General features: G+C 47.8%; 1 protein-coding gene and 1 long non-coding RNA gene across 2 annotated transcripts; both read right to left on the minus strand.

Annotated features, from left to right (window-relative positions):
* Window positions 1-7,818: 7,818 nt before the first annotated feature.
* Window positions 7,819-9,632, minus strand: LOC132334908 (uncharacterized). The gene is made up of 2 exons (XR_009488553.1): window positions 9,239-9,632; window positions 7,819-8,956 (listed from the first exon to the last, which is right to left on the minus strand). It is a non-coding gene; the product is annotated as an uncharacterized LOC132334908 (long non-coding RNA).
* A 35-nt stretch (window positions 9,633-9,667) lies between these two features.
* LOC132334989 (serine/threonine-protein kinase pim-1-like) lies at window positions 9,668-10,977 on the minus strand. The gene is made up of 2 exons (XM_059861110.1): window positions 10,770-10,977; window positions 9,668-10,483 (listed from the first exon to the last, which is right to left on the minus strand). The coding sequence occupies exons 1-2, from the start codon at window positions 10,975-10,977 to the stop codon at window positions 10,344-10,346; spliced, it is 348 nt and encodes a 115-aa protein (XP_059717093.1). The 3' UTR covers window positions 9,668-10,343.
* Between the last annotated feature and the right edge of the window lie 7,034 nt (window positions 10,978-18,011).

The following is an 18,011-nucleotide window of genomic DNA, read 5'->3' on the forward strand; positions in this document are numbered from 1 at the left end:
CCTTGCGACAAGGTGTAGGAGCAGAAGGGCCAGTGTTTGTAAAAGTGCCCTTTTCTCCTGCAGATTTAATTATTTGGAAACAGTCAGCTGGAACTTATAGAGAAAACCCTGATAAGGTGGCATGGGTAGTAAAAATGATCATGAAAACTCAGAATCCTGACTGAGATGATATACAAGTAATATTAGATACAATAATGGACTCCACAGAGAAAGAGATGGTACTTAAAGCAGCCAAAGAAAGGGCAAGGGAGGATATCAGAAACGGGCTCGTAACAGGAAATTTAGATCTCAATTTCCCAACTGAGGATCCAAAATGGAATCCTAATTTACTTTGTGATATGAGGAGACTACAGAAATATCAGGAGTGGATCCAAATAGGAGTTCAGAATGCTGTGCCCAAAACCATAAATTGGTCTAAACTATATGAGGTTCGGCAGGAAAAGAAAGAATCTCCCACTGCGTTTTTAGAGAGGCTTAAGGAGGCAGCAAGGAAATATACAGATCTCCAAACAGACACAGAACAAGCAAAGGTTCAGCTCGCTCTCATATTCTTGGGACAATCACAAGACGATATTCGGAAGAAATTGCAAAAATTAGAAGGGGAGGAATTGAGGAATCTGGATAAGCTACTTGAGGTAGCCTGGAAGGTATATAACAATCGTGAAAGAGAAGCTAGTAAAAGGCAACAGCAAAATCTTTTGGCAGTAATACAAGGGAAGGGTAACCCAAATTTCAGGGGACGTGGCAGAGGTAGTCGTGGTAGAGGACCAATTATGCAAGGGTTAAGCCTAAATCAGTGTGCGTATTGCAAGCGGGAGGGGCATTGGAAACGAGAGTGCCCAAACAAGCCAAACAACCGGTTTCACCAGGGCAATCAGTTCCAGCAGGAAAACATTGCCAAGGCAATGGTGTTAGGTGAATATAACAGCTGGCTAGACGTGGAACCCGTAAAACAGGTTAAAGAACCTTTCATAACTATACAGCTGGGGCATAAGGAAGTCAAATTTCTAGTGGATACTGGAGCTACCTACTCTGTGCTGAATGATCTACAAGGAGAAATTGGAAATAAGCAGACAACAATAGTTGGGGCTACAGGGAAGGAGGAAAATCGGCCATTCTTGCAACCCCTAGATTTGTGCTTTGGGAACAGACTTTAATGCATGAATTCCTATATGTACCTGAGTGTCCAATTCCGCTTTTAGGGAGGGATCTGCTGGCGAAACTTGATGCGGTAATAACCTTTGAAAACGGGGAGCTTGTAATGAAAATACCTGAATCAAAGATGGGACAGATTTTAATGATCAAAGAAAAACCAGTTCCCTCTATCCCTAGAGAGGTAGATGATGCAGTGATTCCTTCTGTATGGGAAACGGATATACCAGGGAAATCTAAATTGGCACAACCAGTGCATGTAGAGTTAAAGGAAGGGGCAAGGGCTGTACAAATCAAACAGTATCCCATAAAACCAGAAGCACGGCAAGGAAGAGTAAAAACTATTGAGAAATTCTTAAAGTACCAAATTTTAGAAGAATGTGAATCAGAATTTAACACACCAATATTTCCAGTAAAGAAACCAAATGGAGAATATAGATTAGTGCAGGATTTGAGAGCAATAAATAAAATAACAAAAGACATTTATCCAGTGGTAACAAATCCCTACACATTGCTAACATCCGTAAAGGAGATATATAAATGGTTTACTGTAATTGATTTAAAAGATGCCTTTTTCTGCATTCCCCTTGACAAAGAAAGTAGGAAACTGTTTGCCTTTGAGTGGGAAAACCCAGGAAACAGAAGAAAGACCCAACTCATCTGGACATGACTTCTACAAGGGACAAAAAACTGTCTGACCCTATTCAGAAACCAACTGGCAAAGGAGCTGGATATTTGGAACGAAAATGGGCAAGTACCAAGAGACCAATACCTATTGTTGCAGTATGTTAATGATATACTAATAGCTACCGAAGAAAAAGCAACCTGTATAAAGGTAACCATTGAGATTTTAAATTCACTGGGAATGGGAGGTTACAAAGTATCCAGAATAAAGGCACAAATTGCCCAACAGACTGTGATCTACCTGGGATGTGAAATTTCACAAGGGCAACGAAAACTAGGTACTAACCAAGGTATCCAAGTTCTCTGTGCTATTCCAGAGCCCCAGAACTTACATGAGCTGCGAGTCTTCCTCGGGATGGCAGGATGGTGTCGCTTGTGGATCATGGACTATGGACTGATTGTGAAACCCCTGTACGAAGCTCAGAGGACGCAGCCATTCACCTGGGGCAAGCCACAGAAGGAAGCCTTCCTAAAACTAAAAGAGGCACTGACGACTGCTCCAGCATTAGGGTTACCTGATCTGTCTAAAGATTTTCAGCTGTTTGGACATGAAAGGCTACGCCTAGCACTAGGAGTCCTGACCCAACCTCTGGGAAGTTGGAAAAGGCCAGTGGGCTACTTTTCCAAACAACTTGACAACATAAGTGCGGGGTGGCCTCCATGTCTGTGGGCAGTCGCAGCCACCGTGATGCTGATACAAGAAGCCAGGAAGCTTACTATGGGAAGACACATAGATGTCTATGTGCCACACATGGTAACCACTGTCTTAGAACAGAAGGGGGGCCATTGGCTATCTCCAAGCAGGATGATAAAATTCCAGGTAGTCCTGACTGAGCAGGATGATGTCACATTAAAAACAACTAACCTTTTGAATCCAGCTTTGTTCCTAGGTACCACAACTGAAGAAGGCCCATTGGAACATGACTGTGTAGAGGTAATAGAGTACACCTATTCAGCAAGAGAAGACTTGAAAGATGTCCCGCTAGAGCAGCCAGAGTGGGAGCTATTTACAGATGGGAGCAGCTTCGTGGAAAATGGAACCAGATACGCTGGATATGCGGTAACAACAGACAGCACAGTAGTAGAAGCAAAGGCATTACCACCAAATACATCTGCCCAGAAGGCAGAACTGGTTGCTCTAACCAGAGCACTAGAATTAAGTGAAGGAAAAAAGGTAAATCTATGGACTGACTCAAAATATGCCTTTGGGGTGGTGCATGTACACGGAGCACTGTGGAAAGAAAGGGGATTATTGTCTTCTCGAAGTACACACATTAAACACCAAGATGCAGTCCTGCAATTGATAAAAGCAGTACAAAAACCTGAGCAAGTGGCAATTATACACTCTAAAGCACACCAATCAGGAAACTCCAAAATCTGTGAAGGAAATCGAAAGGCAGACTGGGCAGCCCGACAAGTTGCTCGGGAGGTGCAAACAACAATGGCATTGATACCTTCAAAGCTCAATATATCCCAATTTAATCTGCCTCCAAAACCAAGATATTCGGTAGAAGATGAGAGACTGGCATGTTTACTAAATGCACAAAAGAACTCGGAAAGATGGTATTTAACTGCACAAGGACAAATAGTGGTTCCCCCCTTGATAATGAGAGAAGTTCTACAAATTAAACATAACGAATGTCATTGGGGTGCAGAGGCATTGGTAAAATTGCTAAAGCGGAATTTAATTTCGGTATGGATGTTAACAATGGCAAAATCAGTCATGTCAAAATGTGATATCTGCTTGAAAAACAACCCAGTGGCTATGTGACAGGCACAGCTAAGAAGAATTCAGATAGGAATATAGCCAAGAGACTATTGGCAGGTAGATTTCATAGAATTGCCAAGAACTCGAGGATGCAAATACCTGTTAGTAGGGGTTGACACATTTTCTGGATGGCCAGAAGCCCTTCCCTGTCGCACAAATCAAGCAAAGGAAACAGTTAAGTGGTTACTACAGTAAATTATTCCCAGGTTCAGGGTACCCCTAGGGGTATCATCAGATAGGGGGCCCCATTTCATAGCTACAGTAGTAAAAGAAATAAGTAGATTGCTGGGGATAACTTGGGACCTCGACACCGTGTAGACCCCAGTCAAGTGGACAGGTAGAGAGGATGAATCAGACACTAAAAAGGCAAATCAGTAAAATATGCCAAGAAGCCAAGCTGCAGTGGCCCCAGGCTTTGCCAATAGCACTGTTGAGGATTAGGATAAAACCTAGGAGCGGGATGTCAGTCAGTCCATATGAGATATTGTATGGGAAACCATATGAATCTCCTGAGCCTAACCCTAATGTACACGTTACAGGAAAACAGGAAGTGTATAATTATGTTCTGTCTCTTGGGAAAACTTTAGCTCGGCTCCGGAGCATCCTCGTGTGGAATAGACCAATAACTCTTGAGAACCCAGTTCATAACATACTTCCAGGAGACGAGGTGTACATTAAAAACTGGAACGAAGAACCACTGAAAGAAAAGTAGAATGGACCCTATCAGGTACTACTGACCACCTTTACAGCAGTGAAAGTAGCCGGTGTGGACCCCTGGATTCCCTATACCCGAGTGAAGAAAGTCCATCCTGGATCACAGACTGTGTAAACTGTGGAACCAAGACTGCAGATAAGATGTGTTTAATTACTTTGAGAATGCTATTAGTAATTGTGCTAATTTTATGGTCATTAACGTCTTTAGGATGTGGGATGCAAAAAGATCAACTAACCACTCTTCATTCTAGAATGAAGAGAGAGGCAGAAACACAAGTGATAAAAATTTCTAACGCAGTTTGAGCTGAGAATGTAATGATTAGATTAGTTAAAGATTTTGCCAAAATACAAAACACCAGTAGAATAACTGCCTGTCTGCCAATACCTAAGGCAGCAGGAGATCCAGTAAATTGGGGAATCATAACATCAAAACTACCTGAAATACAAAAGAACAAAACAACTGCATGCAAACAGGTACTTGAACCGAGACAGGTGGTCAAGGAAACTTGGGAGAAAGTAGGAACATAGATGAGACCTATGAGCCAGAAAGACTGTATTCTAAGTGATGGCATACTAGGAACCCCTATGGGACAGTCAAGAGGCACCACACAATGGCAATGCTATTTGCCACACTATAAAAAGATCATAGAAAATGTTACAGAAACTGCTCTGGTATGGAAGTGTGAGGCCGAGGATCAGAAAGATCAGATAGAGCCTTGAGACAGTGCGTGGTCTGTGAGTATACTTCAAAATTCCAATATATGGCAAACACCCCTTGGTGTATTAAGTGAGAAAGTTCTGAGAGTGAAACAGATCCAGCAGTAACATACACTGCCACGAGTAGCAGAACGTGGGCAGACAAAGTAAGTTGGTGGGCATGCAATAAAACTTATGACTGCACTTCCGATGATGCAGAGATAAAACAAATACCACCCCTGGCAATAGCCCTACAGATTAGTTGTGCTTGCAGAGAGATCAAACATAAACAAGGCAAAATGAATTATAAAGTGATTATAGGATGTACCAGGAGTACAATTAAAAGTCCAGGACAATTTGTATGGGCAACAAGCGATGGTACCTGGACAACACATCTGCCTGTAGATGGGAAAGTAAAGGGAATTACTTTGGGCCTCCCAACCTTATGTCCAATTTAGAAAAAGTCCCCATTTAATAGAAAACATGAACTTCTGCAGATAAGAGCAAGACGAGAAGTTCTAGACAACAAAAATCCAGATGACACTTGGCAAGAACCCTCTAGTGGAGTGAAACTTAAGTGGGCCCTAGAGTCTTTACTCGGTCCTATAGCAAACTATCAGAATAGAGAGATGCTGTAGAAACTTACAGGTCAGGTAGATAGACTAGCAAGAATCACCTGGGAAGGATTTAAAGAATTAAATGTACAATTACAAGCCACCACAAAAATGACTTTGCAAAATCGATTAGCCTTAGATTTGTTACTCCTGAAAGAGCATGGAGTATGTAGATTTTTAAAGGGACGAGTTGATCATTGCTGCGTTCACATCCCAAATGTAACTGCAGATGTAGAATATGACATCAATCAGTTGAAACAAGTAGAGCATGAGGCACAAGAAGAACAAAAGGATTTGACTACAAGTTGGTTAGGAAAAATCTTTAAAGGGTTAGGGTGGAATGTGAGTTCATGGATTAAATCTATCATTGAGAGTGTGATAATCTTACTAATTGTATTCTTAGCAATTTGGTTAGTTTACAGCATTTTAAGGAGAGAAATACAGAAGAAAACGTCCTGGAACCAGAAAATAATAAAGGCACTGACACGAGATCCACACCCACTATCTTCTAGTTCTCCAGCCCGTGATAGCATCCACAACAACTTTTACATCAACCCTAGATTTGAAGAACATCAAGCATAAATTGAGAAGTAAAGGACTGTATCAAGTGAAAGCATTTACATCTATAGTGAAGTGAAAATGCTTTCAAACGGGGGATAATGATAGTGGCGCCCTGGAAAATGCTAAGATAAACTCTGAAATGTTAAGCCTTGTGTTTTACCTGTGTAAGTAGTATAATTGCTAGCTGAAATGATTGTTTAGTGATTAAAATAATTATTGTATAATCATAAGAAGAACAATGAGAAACTGTATGTTCCTAGTCTAAGGTGGCCATGCTTGGCTGAAATCTATGTATACTATAGAACAATGTAAGTTTAATAATTAACATGAAAGTTATATAACGATAGAATATAAAAGCATATCCATCCCGAACCTATGTCGGAGTCAGATTTGGGTCTTTACCCCTGACACCCAGAGCTCTTCAACGAAAGCACCTGCATATAATCATTTCTCGTGATTATGTGTTCCTGAACGCTAACACTTTTGGTAAGAGAAAAATAAACAACAGCCTGAAGACTGAAAAAACCAAAGGTCCCGTTTTTTTCTCAATCCTGGCACAGAAGCTTTTTGGGGTGTCCCCATCAGGGGATCCTCAGGGGGGTTTTCACACCTCCCTCCCTCCCCCCCTTCCTGCCCCGCTGCTCAGCCCCGCTCCAAGCCCTGCACCCGGGGCCCTTGCCACTTCACAAAAGGAACCAAAATTACCCCAAATCCACCCAAAATTACCTCAGAACCCATCCTGAGGGGCTCTGGGGAAAATTTGAGGGGAGTTTTGAGGGGATTTGGGAAGATTTTGGCTGGGTTTGAATCCTTCACCCGCTTGGGCATCCACAAGGTACTAAAACCACACAAAATTTCCTCCAAATTAACCCAAAATCCACAAAAAGTCGACCCAACAACCAGGCGGCTGGGTGGAAAATTTGTGGGGTTTTGAGATTTGGGGGGATTTTGTCTGGGTTTGAATCCTACGCCAAATTTTGTGTCCAGGAGGTACCAAAACCACCCCAAATCCACCCAGAATTGAGCCAAAATTACCTGAAATTAACCCAACATTACCTCCAAATCCATCCTGAGGGGGCTTGCGGGAGATTTGGAGGGATTTTAGGGGGGCATTTTGAGTGGATTTGAATCCTATGCCCACTTCAGCATCCACAAGGTACCAAAATCCCCAAAATCCACCCAAAATTACCTGAAATGAATGAAAAATTCATCCTGAGGGGATTGGGGGGAGGTTTGGTGGGGGGTTTAGGGGATTTGGGGTTTTTGGGGGGGATTTAAGGGGGCTTTTTGGAAGTCATCATCATCCAAAAAACAACACCCCCTGCCAAGCTGAGACCAAACCCTAAAGACTGTGCCCCTCGTGAAGAGGAGATCAAAGAACTGCACCCGTTCTGGGGAGGAGATCAAAAGCCAGAGCAGACTGAGCTATTAACTCATTAGGTTAAAACGTATTCATTTAATCAAGTATCATCATTTCTGTAACTTTATCCTTTGTGGTTAAGTCTCAAATGCTTTTCTATTCCTTGTTAATTTAGCTGAATAATATTCATTTTGGTTTTGTAAACTATTAAGTCATATTCTTGATGTTATATATGGGGTCCTAGATGTCTAATTCAATAAACCACAAACTTAAAATTTAGCAGCAGTTTTAAGTGAGATAAAACAATACAATCAAATAGAATCCAGTAGTTAAAAAAGAAATTTGGCAGTGGTTTGGATAAAGCATAACCAAAACTGCTAGATCGGGGTACAGGGAGGGCTTCCCACCCTGCCTCACCTGCAAAAGGATCCAAACACAACTTATGTACAGTGGGCTAATACATATTCATCAATATTTTCCTGTAAATCTCCTCCTGTTTCTGATTCTTGAAATCGACATCACCACACTCACAGCGCATGCTCCCGCTGTGGCTAAGGGGGCTTCTGGCTCTCTGGGGCTCTTCTTGGAGGAAGGCCAACAGTCTTCCTCACTGTCCTCTGAATAACCTGGCAGGCTGTGCATGTGCCCCAAGTCCTGTGTTATGTAAGTAAGCACTATGCTCCAATTAAGCCTTATTATTTTATAGATAAGAACACTCTTTTAGACTCCCTGTCTGGAATCATCCCAACATTCTCCATGTCATGGCAGATCCTGTCCTGGGAGTTGTCTTAACTTCATCTTGATGCCAATTCTGACTTGGGAGTCTTCCTAACTTTTGTTCATCAAGGCCAATTCCAATCTCCTGTATCCTGTTTCCCACATGTATCATCTACAAAGAAACCCATCTGCTTCATACTATGAATCACATATACCTTTCCCATTTTCTTCCCAAAATATTGATATAATTACAATTTTGTTAGCACAAACCACATCCATTTATCACATTTTCCCCCATCTTCTCTTTGGATAAAATTAATTCATGCTTTTTAATAAAGACTGAATTTTGGTATCTTCTACATCCCACAAATCCAGGTTTTCACACTCCCTCATTTCTCTTTTTGATCAAATTTGATACATGGTATTTTACCTATGCAGGAAATAAAACATGGTATAGACCACAATAGAGTCCAGCTGGTATAAACCACCAGATTTTTTTAGCACAAATCACATCCATTTATCACAACAGACCAAAAGCTTGGAAACGGATGAAAGAAATGCTCTGATGACGACGATAACAAAAAAAAAAAAAAAATTTATCTTTGACAGCAAATGAACACGGGCTGCCCTCCAGCCCCCCAGCCTCGCAGGCTGAGCAGTGCCATTCCCATGGCATGGGGTGTTGGCAGCCTGCGGAGAGAAACCAGAGAGCCACGGTCAGTGGCAGCAGGCTCCTGTCCCCCTGTCCTGCCATGGCCTGTGCCCGGGCCAGGCTGCTGGCTGTGCTCAGAGCCCAAACCTCTCGACCCATTCTCTGTTTATTGAAGGGCAGCATGGCAGGCCATGTTCCACCTCCTCCCCCTAATCACGGCACAGCAACTCCTCAGCAGCTGCAAGAGCGGGATGCCCGTGTGCCCACTGCCACCTGCCTGGAGCCCTTCTGCCAGCTGAGCTGTGGAGCCGGGTGCCCACCTCTGGAGAGCTGCTGCCAGCAGAGGAGCCGATCCCGCACCAGGTCCTTGTCCTTCTGAAAGGGGCTGTCCCCACAGACCGTGGCCCCTGGGGTAGCATTAGCACTGGATGTGCTCCATGGACGCTGCAGGCACTTCCCCGTCCAGTCTGGGCACCAGGTGTAATCCTCCTGGGAAAAACAGAGAACAATTGCATGGAAGTCAATTCAAAACAAGGCCTGGAAACAAGAAAAAGCACAAAGCCTGTCACCGTTTCACAGGCCTGAGGAGGGTCTGACTGCTCCATGCGAGAATTAAACCTGCCCAAGGGTGGGGAAAATCCCCACCTTTCCCACGTGTAAAGGCGCCCCTTCCTCAAGGGCCTGCAAAGCAGACCAGCTGGGGCACGGCTTCAAAACCTGTCCCCCCCCCCACCCCCCACCACCCCCCATCCACATGGATGGATGCTTTTGTCAGGCTGGCTGCCCCCGCCTCACCACCTGCCAGGCTGGCTGGCAGAAGCTGTCAGCAAGGCCAACAGCCGGCTCCCCTTCCACAACATCCGTCCCCTGTCCCGCCAAAAAGCAGCTCAGGGGCTGGCAGAAAAATTAATATTCCCCAGCGCCGCCAAGCAGGGAACCTCTGGCACGTGGCCAGGCCGAGCCCTGCCCTGCCTGGAAGCACCAGCATCCCCCCACCCCTGTGCCGGCTGGGGACTCATCTTGATTTCATCGGGGCGCAGAGCGTGTCCTCCAGGTAGGGGCCGCAGCCAAAGCCCATTGGCTCTGCCCTGCCAGTAGCCAGCTCCAGGATGGTGTTCCCAGCTCCACGTCATCCTCCAGAAGAACACACCGGCTGTGCCTCGGCTTGTGGTGACACCAGAATGCCATTGAGATGCAGGGGAATGTTTCCCCTGTCCCAGTCCATGGCACCTTCACTGCACTGCCACCACTTCTCCAATACGATGGGGAGCTCAGAGCTGTTCCCTCCACAGCTCGCCGGGGACCAGCGGAAGCATCTCCTCGGCTGTGCTCTCTCCTCCGCGCCGCAGCTGCAGGGAAACGCTCCGGGCTTTTCTTCCAGCGCCACGGGACGCGTGCTGCTGATACTTGCTGGGCTCCTGGATCCTACTGTGCACAGGGATGCATCTCTGCTGTCTCCTGGGCCAGACAGGGCTCCTGCAGCCAAGAATGCTCAAAAACGTCCTCCAGTGATGGTCTGTCTGTGGGGTCCATGCATAAACACCACCTGATGAGGTGCTGGCACTCTGCAGAGAAAAACCAGAAACCGCTGCTCAGCGGGATAAGGCTCCTGTCCATGCTCTCCCACATTCCACAGTGCTCAGGCCACACCAGGAGTGCTCAGAGCTGCAGCCAAAAGCTTCCCATCGATCCTCTCTTGCAGAGGACACCAGCACAGAGGCACAGGTGCCACCTCCTCCAGCTAAGCCCAGGAGATCCACCTCCTCACCAGCTGCAAGAGCAGGACGCTTCTGTGCCAGCTGCCCCTCCCAACCCCGTTCTTCCCCTCGTGCCTTGAAGGCGTATCCCCACCTTGAGACACTCGGGCGGGGAAGCAAAGCTGGCCCCGGATGATGTCCTCATTGGTGTGGAAAGGAAGGTGCCCGCAGACCAGCTCATAGAGCAGGATGCCCAAGGACCAGATGGTGGCTGGCTGGCCATGGTAGCAGCCAAAGAGGATCCACTCTGGTGGGCTGTACTCCGGCGTTCCTATGGGACACGGGCGCAGCTCATCAGGCATATCCTGCTCCCTCCCTTCCTCCTTCCCTCCCTCCCAGCCAGCTCCCGTTCCACAACAGCCAGCCCCTGCCCTGCCAAAAAGCAACTTGGCTGCAGCTGGCAGAAGAAGAATTCCCCCTCCTTCCTTCCCTCCCTCTTCCCCCTCTACCAGCAAAGGGGGGAACCTCCACTGCCTGGCTGGGCCCTGGCTTTGGGCTCACCTGACATCTGGGTGTAGAACGTGTCCTGGAGGATCGTGCCGCACCCGAAGTCGATGAGCTTCGTCTCGCCTGTGGCCAGGTCCACGAGGACGTTCTCGGCCTTGATGTCGCGGTGCAGGACGCCGCGGCTGCTGCAGTGCCACACGGCCTCCAGCACCTGGCGGAACAGCCCCCGCGCCACGGGCTCCGTCAGGAAGCGCCGCTCGTGCAGGAAGTATCAGAGGTCCTGACAGCGCTCCGGACGCTCCATGACCAGCGCGAAGCCCTCGGGCACCTCGAACCAGTCCAGGAGCCGCACGACGCCGCGGAAGCCAGGCCACGACACCATCCACAGCAGCGCCAGCTCCAGGGGCACAAGGGCGCCGTTCTGCTGCGGGGGCACCGCGATGCTGTCAGCGGGGCCGATGCTGCGCCGCACCTCGGGCACCCCCTGACCGACCCTGCCACTGCTCGCCACCCCGCTCCCCCCACGCTCGCTCCCCTCGCAGTGTTCCGGCTGCCGCCCTGCCGGGCCTCGCCTTCGCCCCGCCCGGCACGCCCCGCCGGCTCCTCCCGCTGGCCCCGCTCACTCACCAGCCGCGCCCACTCCGAGATGCGGTCCCGGGACACTCGCTTGATGGCCACCTGCGAGCCAAGGCGAGCGGCGGGCTGAGCTCCTCGGCCGCTGCCCGCCGCCCGCCGCCCCCCTCCGACCGGCCCCGTCTCTTACCGGGGCGCCGTCGGCGAGCCGGGTCCCGGAGTAAACGCTGCCGAAGCCGCCGCTGCCCAGCAGCGGGCCCTCCCTGTAGAGCTGCTCTAGGGGAGGCTTCTCCGCCCGTGCGGGCAGCACCGCGCTCCCGCTCTTCTGCTCGGGGCACCCGCCCGCCCGGCGCGCTGCTGCTTGCCCAGCCGCCCCGGGCTGCGGCGGCTCGGGGCCGGCGGCCGAGCTGGCGAGAGGCGGAGCTCGGAGCGGGGAAGCTGCCGGCGACGCTGTCGGCCACGGGGCGGGAGCCGAGCGGCAGCGGGGCGGCAGCGGGCGGAACCGCGGCAGGGGCTTCTTTCGGGGCCGGGGCCTCGGCCGCGGCTGGGCCAGAGCCCGCGCCAGGCGGAGCCAAAAGACCGTGCTGCTCCGCCAGCACCAGAGCGAGCAGCTCTTCCAGCGGCGCCACAGCCAGTACGGAGAGAGCCCGGCGGAGGCGGAACCACGGCGGGCTGGGCAGGGGCGGGCACGGGGCGGCCCCGCCGAGGGGCGCCTTGCGGGACGTGGCATGAGCCGGCCTGGGAGAGGCGGAACACGGACGGCACGGGACGGGACGGGATGGGGAGCAAGTGGAAAGTCGAGCGGAAAACCGATCGAGAGAAGCGCTGCTGCTGCTGCTGCTGCTGCTGCTGCTGCTGCTGCTGCTGCTGCTGCTGCTGCTGCTGCTGCTGCTGCTGCTGCTGCTGCTGCGGAGCCGCCGGAGCTCGCGGCCGTTCCTCCGTTGCCACCGCGAACCCAACGGAGGAGCTGCCGCGCGCCCCAAGGAACGAAAGAGAGAAACAAACAAATCACACCCCAAAGTCATTCCTATTAGAGAAGTAACCAAAGAAAACAATGTAGCAATAAAGAAGAGTGTTGGCTTGTGGCTTCTTTCTTCTTTGTGTGAGGCGAAGCATTTGATGGGGAAGAATTGCCTCTTCTGACAATTTTGCACAAGTGGACAGGAGCAGAGCATTAAATTTTCTAGTAGAAAAGGGAAATCATGTCGCTAATGTCATCTCTTTTCATCCTCTGTTGACACAGATGCAGGCTGCCAAAATACATAGTCTGCAGTGTGGAGCTTGGGGCCAAGTTTCTTTTCCTGCCAGAGGATGAGTAGGGGAAGTATCCCAGAGTCATGGAGTTGTGGCATGGTTTGGCTTGGAAGGGATCTAAAAGATCCCATGGCTGCTGGGAACCCCCCTGCTGTGGCTGGGGACCCCTTGCACCAGACCGGCTTGTCTAGAGCTCCCTGCAGCCTGCCTTGAACACTGCCAGGGATGGGACATGCACACCTTCTCTGGGCAGCCTGTTCCAGGAGAGTATTTTTTCTGAATCCCTTACCTAAACCTAATCTCTCTACATTTGGATCCATTCTCCCTTGTCCTGTCCTTGCCTGCCCTCATACAAAGTCCCTGTCCAGCTTTCTTGTAGGTTGCCCTCAGGTACTGGAAGAGCACAGTTAGATCAAGGCCCAGTCTCTTTCCCAGGCTGAAGAAGCCGAGCTGTGTCAGCTTTTCCTTGCAGGAGAGGAGCTGCAGCCCTCGCACCATCTCGCTGTCCATCCTGGGCCCTGCTGCAGCGTGTCCACGCCCTTGCCGTCCGTGCCGGGGAGCCCGGCAGAGCTGGACGCAGCACTGCAGGTGCAGGGTCAGCGGCGGGGAGGAGACACGGCCCTGGCAGCAGCTCTGGGAGCAGCGATTGGCGATGGGCTGCCTGCCCTGCAGAGAGCCGGGGCTCTTGTGCCTGCCCTTGTGCCCAGGGCACCTTTCCCCGCCGCCCGCCCGCCCGCTCAGGGGAAATGCACCCTGTGCCACCCCTCAGTGCTGCCCCTCGCCGCTGCCCCGGGGACTGCCCGGTGCCAGCTGGAGGGCCCCAGGCCTCGGCCTCACCCTGCTCAGCCCAAGGCCCTGGAAAAGCAGATTCAAACACCCACCCAGAAAGTGCCTGAGGATTCCAAGGTCAGTATTTTGTCACCAGCACAGCTTTGCCATCACAGTCTGGATGGGATTAGAAAATCACCAGGAGAAAAGAGCATGAACAAGTTCTGCCTTGGCACTACCTCAAGGTGTGGGAGTACCAGTCGTCGGTTTCACTGGCTCTGGATTGAAGGGACTTGAGACAGTAATTCATCTTCAGACTCAAGTGTTTATTATTTCTTATCAGTAAAACAGTCTCATTAATGTGAGTTCAGCAGCTTTTCATTAGAAGGCACAAAATGGCTAACAATCTCTTGTTCCAAGGTCTTTTAAGACTAAACTATCCAATTAAGAACTGACACCTAGATTATTTTCCCTTTTAACCCAATAGCAGATCCCAAAGAGCTTGCAATGTGGAATTTCTGCCCAATTAGAAAAAGCCACCCAAACCTATGAAGAAGAAGGAAGAAGAAGCATGAAGAAGAAACCCAGGATGACAACCTGTGCCATCCGTCTTGCTTCCATCCACAACATACTAAAAATCCCAAAACCTAAATTTCTCAGAATCAGAGTAGACCAAGGCCCAAAACCGGGAGGTGATAAGAATGTATTACAACTACAACCAAGGAATCTGCATGCTCTAAAAAGGCAGACCCAAGGAAGAGCCATGCGAAACAGTTCTTGAAACATGTAAACTGCTTTGGGGAAAAGTTTGCTATGCATGAGGGTCCATGAATATTCAACAGGCTGATGTAATGGAAAAGGTATTTCAGGGGGATCCCCGAAGGTAACAGGGTGCTCCTGGCTGAGTGCCAACATGCACCGGCTGTAATAACTTTTACTCCATGGTCCTGGTCTCCCATTGTCCTTTATTAAACTTTTTACATTTTCACAGGAGAGTGAACGTGTTTTTCACATTTAGGAATGGTTTAAGTTTTTTCATTTTTCATGGGTGAGAGTTTTGAAGAGCTACAAGTGGTTAATCTGCCTGCAACACGGACCATTCCACGGGCTCTTGCCAACTTTCCTGACACGACTGCTGCAGCTCATGGAGGGTGAAGCCCTGGAGGCTCCTTAGGGGTGGTTAGGGACGATTGCAGGCAGCGCCTCGATGCCCTGGATCAGCGGTGCCCCATCCTGGGAACCCCCACGTTTTCCAAATAGGCATCATCTCCTTCAGGGTGCTTCCTTAAGAATCTGAGCTGTACATTGATGACAGAGGTTACAATCTAAACCATTCCCATCAGTCAGTAATATAATTCAGGTGTTAAGATGTTGGAATGTTGGAGGACAGAAGACAGATGATGGACTTTGGACCTGGTTAACAGAAGAGATTGGATACCAGGATGCCTTGGCAAAAGCAAACAGAACTTTGAAAATTAGACCTAGATTGCAAGAAGATTGAGTCAGATGGGTTTACTGGAAAAAGAAAATACCATTAAATTCTGCAAGCAAGGGATGTTGTTTTATGCATAAGTTTGTGTAGGTAATTGTAACCTAATCATTGTAGTACACATTACTAGTCTCCCTAAAATAGTATATAAGTTCTTTTATCCCACAATAAAATCGGATTCTGATCCCCGAGTCAGTCTCCCAATCTCTCTCCATCGCCAACACTTCCCTAATAAAGAACTGTTATTCCTGCTCCCATAGTTTTACCTGAGAGTCCCCCTTAATTTCAAATTTTTAACAATTCAGAAGGAAGGGGTTTACATTTTTCCATTTCAAGAAAGGCTCCTGCCTTCCTTAGCAAACACCTGTCTTTCCAAACCAAGACACAGGAGCCACCTGTATTATACATGGAAATACTTCACACAAAAAACCAAGAGCCTCAAAAAGGCAAAACAGCTTGGTAATTTGTACAAAGTAACTCTGATCAGAAATAAAATGTCTTAATAGATCGGTCTGAAGATGACATTCACAATTTTCCTGGTGACATTGTGCACTGTACTGTAGCAGTGGACAGTCACTGGACATAGCCAGTAGGATAACTGGATATGCTTTTCAAACTTATTCTTAGTATTCATTGAATTATTCATTGAATCCTCATCCTTCTGTACACTTCAGCTGTGCTGTAAACTTCAGAGACATTTTTTCACAAGCTTCTAACAAGTTACTCTGGATCCATAATTCCTGAGACCAAATGGAGTCCAAATGCCAAGTGGGATTACTCTTTTCAAAGCCTGGAGTCACACAGAATGAAGCAGCACTTAAATCATCCTGTGCATCCCATACACATAACAGTCCAGTCACTGACCATCTGCAATAATTTTTTACTTTTGCTACAAATTACTTTCAAGAATAAGCTACAAATAATATCTTGATCTGGTTTAAATTTAGGGACAGCATTGCATTTGCCCAAAAAATTCTAAGGGTACCTAGTGCTGTTGCAGTAATACAAGAGAACTGTAAGTGTGTATTTCTAGTTGTTATTCATATTAGGTAAAAATGGCTCAGCTCAGCTTTGCAAAGCAAGAAACAAAACATGGAGAGTTGAAATGATGGAGTTGGGACAGTGCAGCCAGTCTGCTTTTTGTGATAGATGTTCTTAAGCAGTGGCAGTTTTAATGCACTTGTCTCCTGTAACTTTGCTCCTTGTGATCTACTGTACACCTCAGCAACTTTTTCTGCTCTTTTTTTTCCTTTATTTTTTCAGCTGAGTACCAAAAGGAAAAGACAGAACTGCAATGTAACTACCAAAATAATAGATTTTTTTTCAAACTAAAAAATACTCACAGCTTTTAGAAAACACAACAGAAGTGTTGGAAAGTATAAACAATACAAGGTATTGAACAGTATTTTTACATTATACTACATCAGCCAAACAACTGGATAGTAGGGCTTGAGGATCAAGGATATCATTGAAGTTTTGTTAAAAGGGCTTCTTTTGGTCTCTGTGTGGTAACTGTCATCACCCTGATGTAAATACTTCACAATCTATTTACATTTTCTTAAGTTGTAATATTTTGCATCATTGATCAGCTATGGTTTTTTAGATTTGTCTTGTACCCATCATTGTATTATCTGAGCACAACCTCCAAATAAGACAAATGGCAAAGTAGCAAAGGTCTGCAATAACTGAGCAGCCAACGAGATAAGCTACACTGGCATCTCTTGGCTTTGCCAAATCCTCTGTGTGTGCTTTCGTTTCTTTTCCTCTTTGGTTTAAAATGCAACACATTTTAATTATTCTGATGTCTCACCTCTGAAAGAGAAACATAGATATTCTTGTTAGCAGTGTCTTATTGGCCAACAAATCCTTAAAAGCTCTTGTAACTAGAAGTCTTGCGTCCTAGTGAGCCGTGCGGTGGAGATGGGAGCCAAACTCACCCTTTCTATCTATGCAGTAGATAAGGAAAAGAAATGGCATCATCTAAAAAACCCAGAGGTCCGCTCTCTGGCTCCTTCCCAACTCCTTCAAATCTCCCAAAGTGTGAATTAGTGACAAACAGATGACAAGGACTCATAATGCTGGCTCTTTGACTCCAAAGCAGCTGCTTTAGAATCTTTCACATAACCCTGTGTAGTTATGTGCCAGAAATGTATGATTTGAAGAAACTTTCCCAACGGACTTGAATGGGGGTTTGTTTGAAAGGTGTTTGAGGAGAAAGCCTCCCAGCAGAAGTCTGGCCTTTGGCCTCGCTTTGTCCCTGCTGATTGTGAAGTGTGCCATCAGCTGCAGGGATTTCTGGGCTAAAAATAGCATCAAGTCACTTGGCCTATAAAAGCTGGACCCACTTTCGGGGCAAATTTGGAGACCTCCTCTATGGGTGGATGGAGCACCTAGGATTTTCCCAATTGCCGGGAATGGTTCTCCAGGTCCCTGGTGTAAAAGGGGGCTCCCCAGCAACTGCACATCTGCAAGATGAGAAATAATTGTCTTGGTTTGAAAAGACAGGTGTCTGCTATGGAAGGCAGAAGCCTACTCTGAAATAGAAAATGTAAATCCCCTCCCTTCAAATGATTATAATTTAGAAATTAAAATGCTCTGAGGGAAAGCTATGGGAATAGGACCGAGCCCGCAGAGCATGGCAGCGTTTGCTGATGGTCTGAGCCCTTCCTAAAGATCCTGTTGGGCTGTCTTAGACCCCTGGGGCCAGGGATTCCTTCCAACCTGGGCCACTTTGGGTGGGCTGGGGGCAGCCCCAGGGCAGGTGGCAGCGTGTGCAGGGGCCCTGGGTAGCACGCTGCAGCACGG

This window comes from Haemorhous mexicanus, chromosome 16 (assembly GCF_027477595.1).
Source record: "Haemorhous mexicanus isolate bHaeMex1 chromosome 16, bHaeMex1.pri, whole genome shotgun sequence".
NCBI lineage: Eukaryota > Metazoa > Chordata > Aves > Passeriformes > Fringillidae > Haemorhous > Haemorhous mexicanus.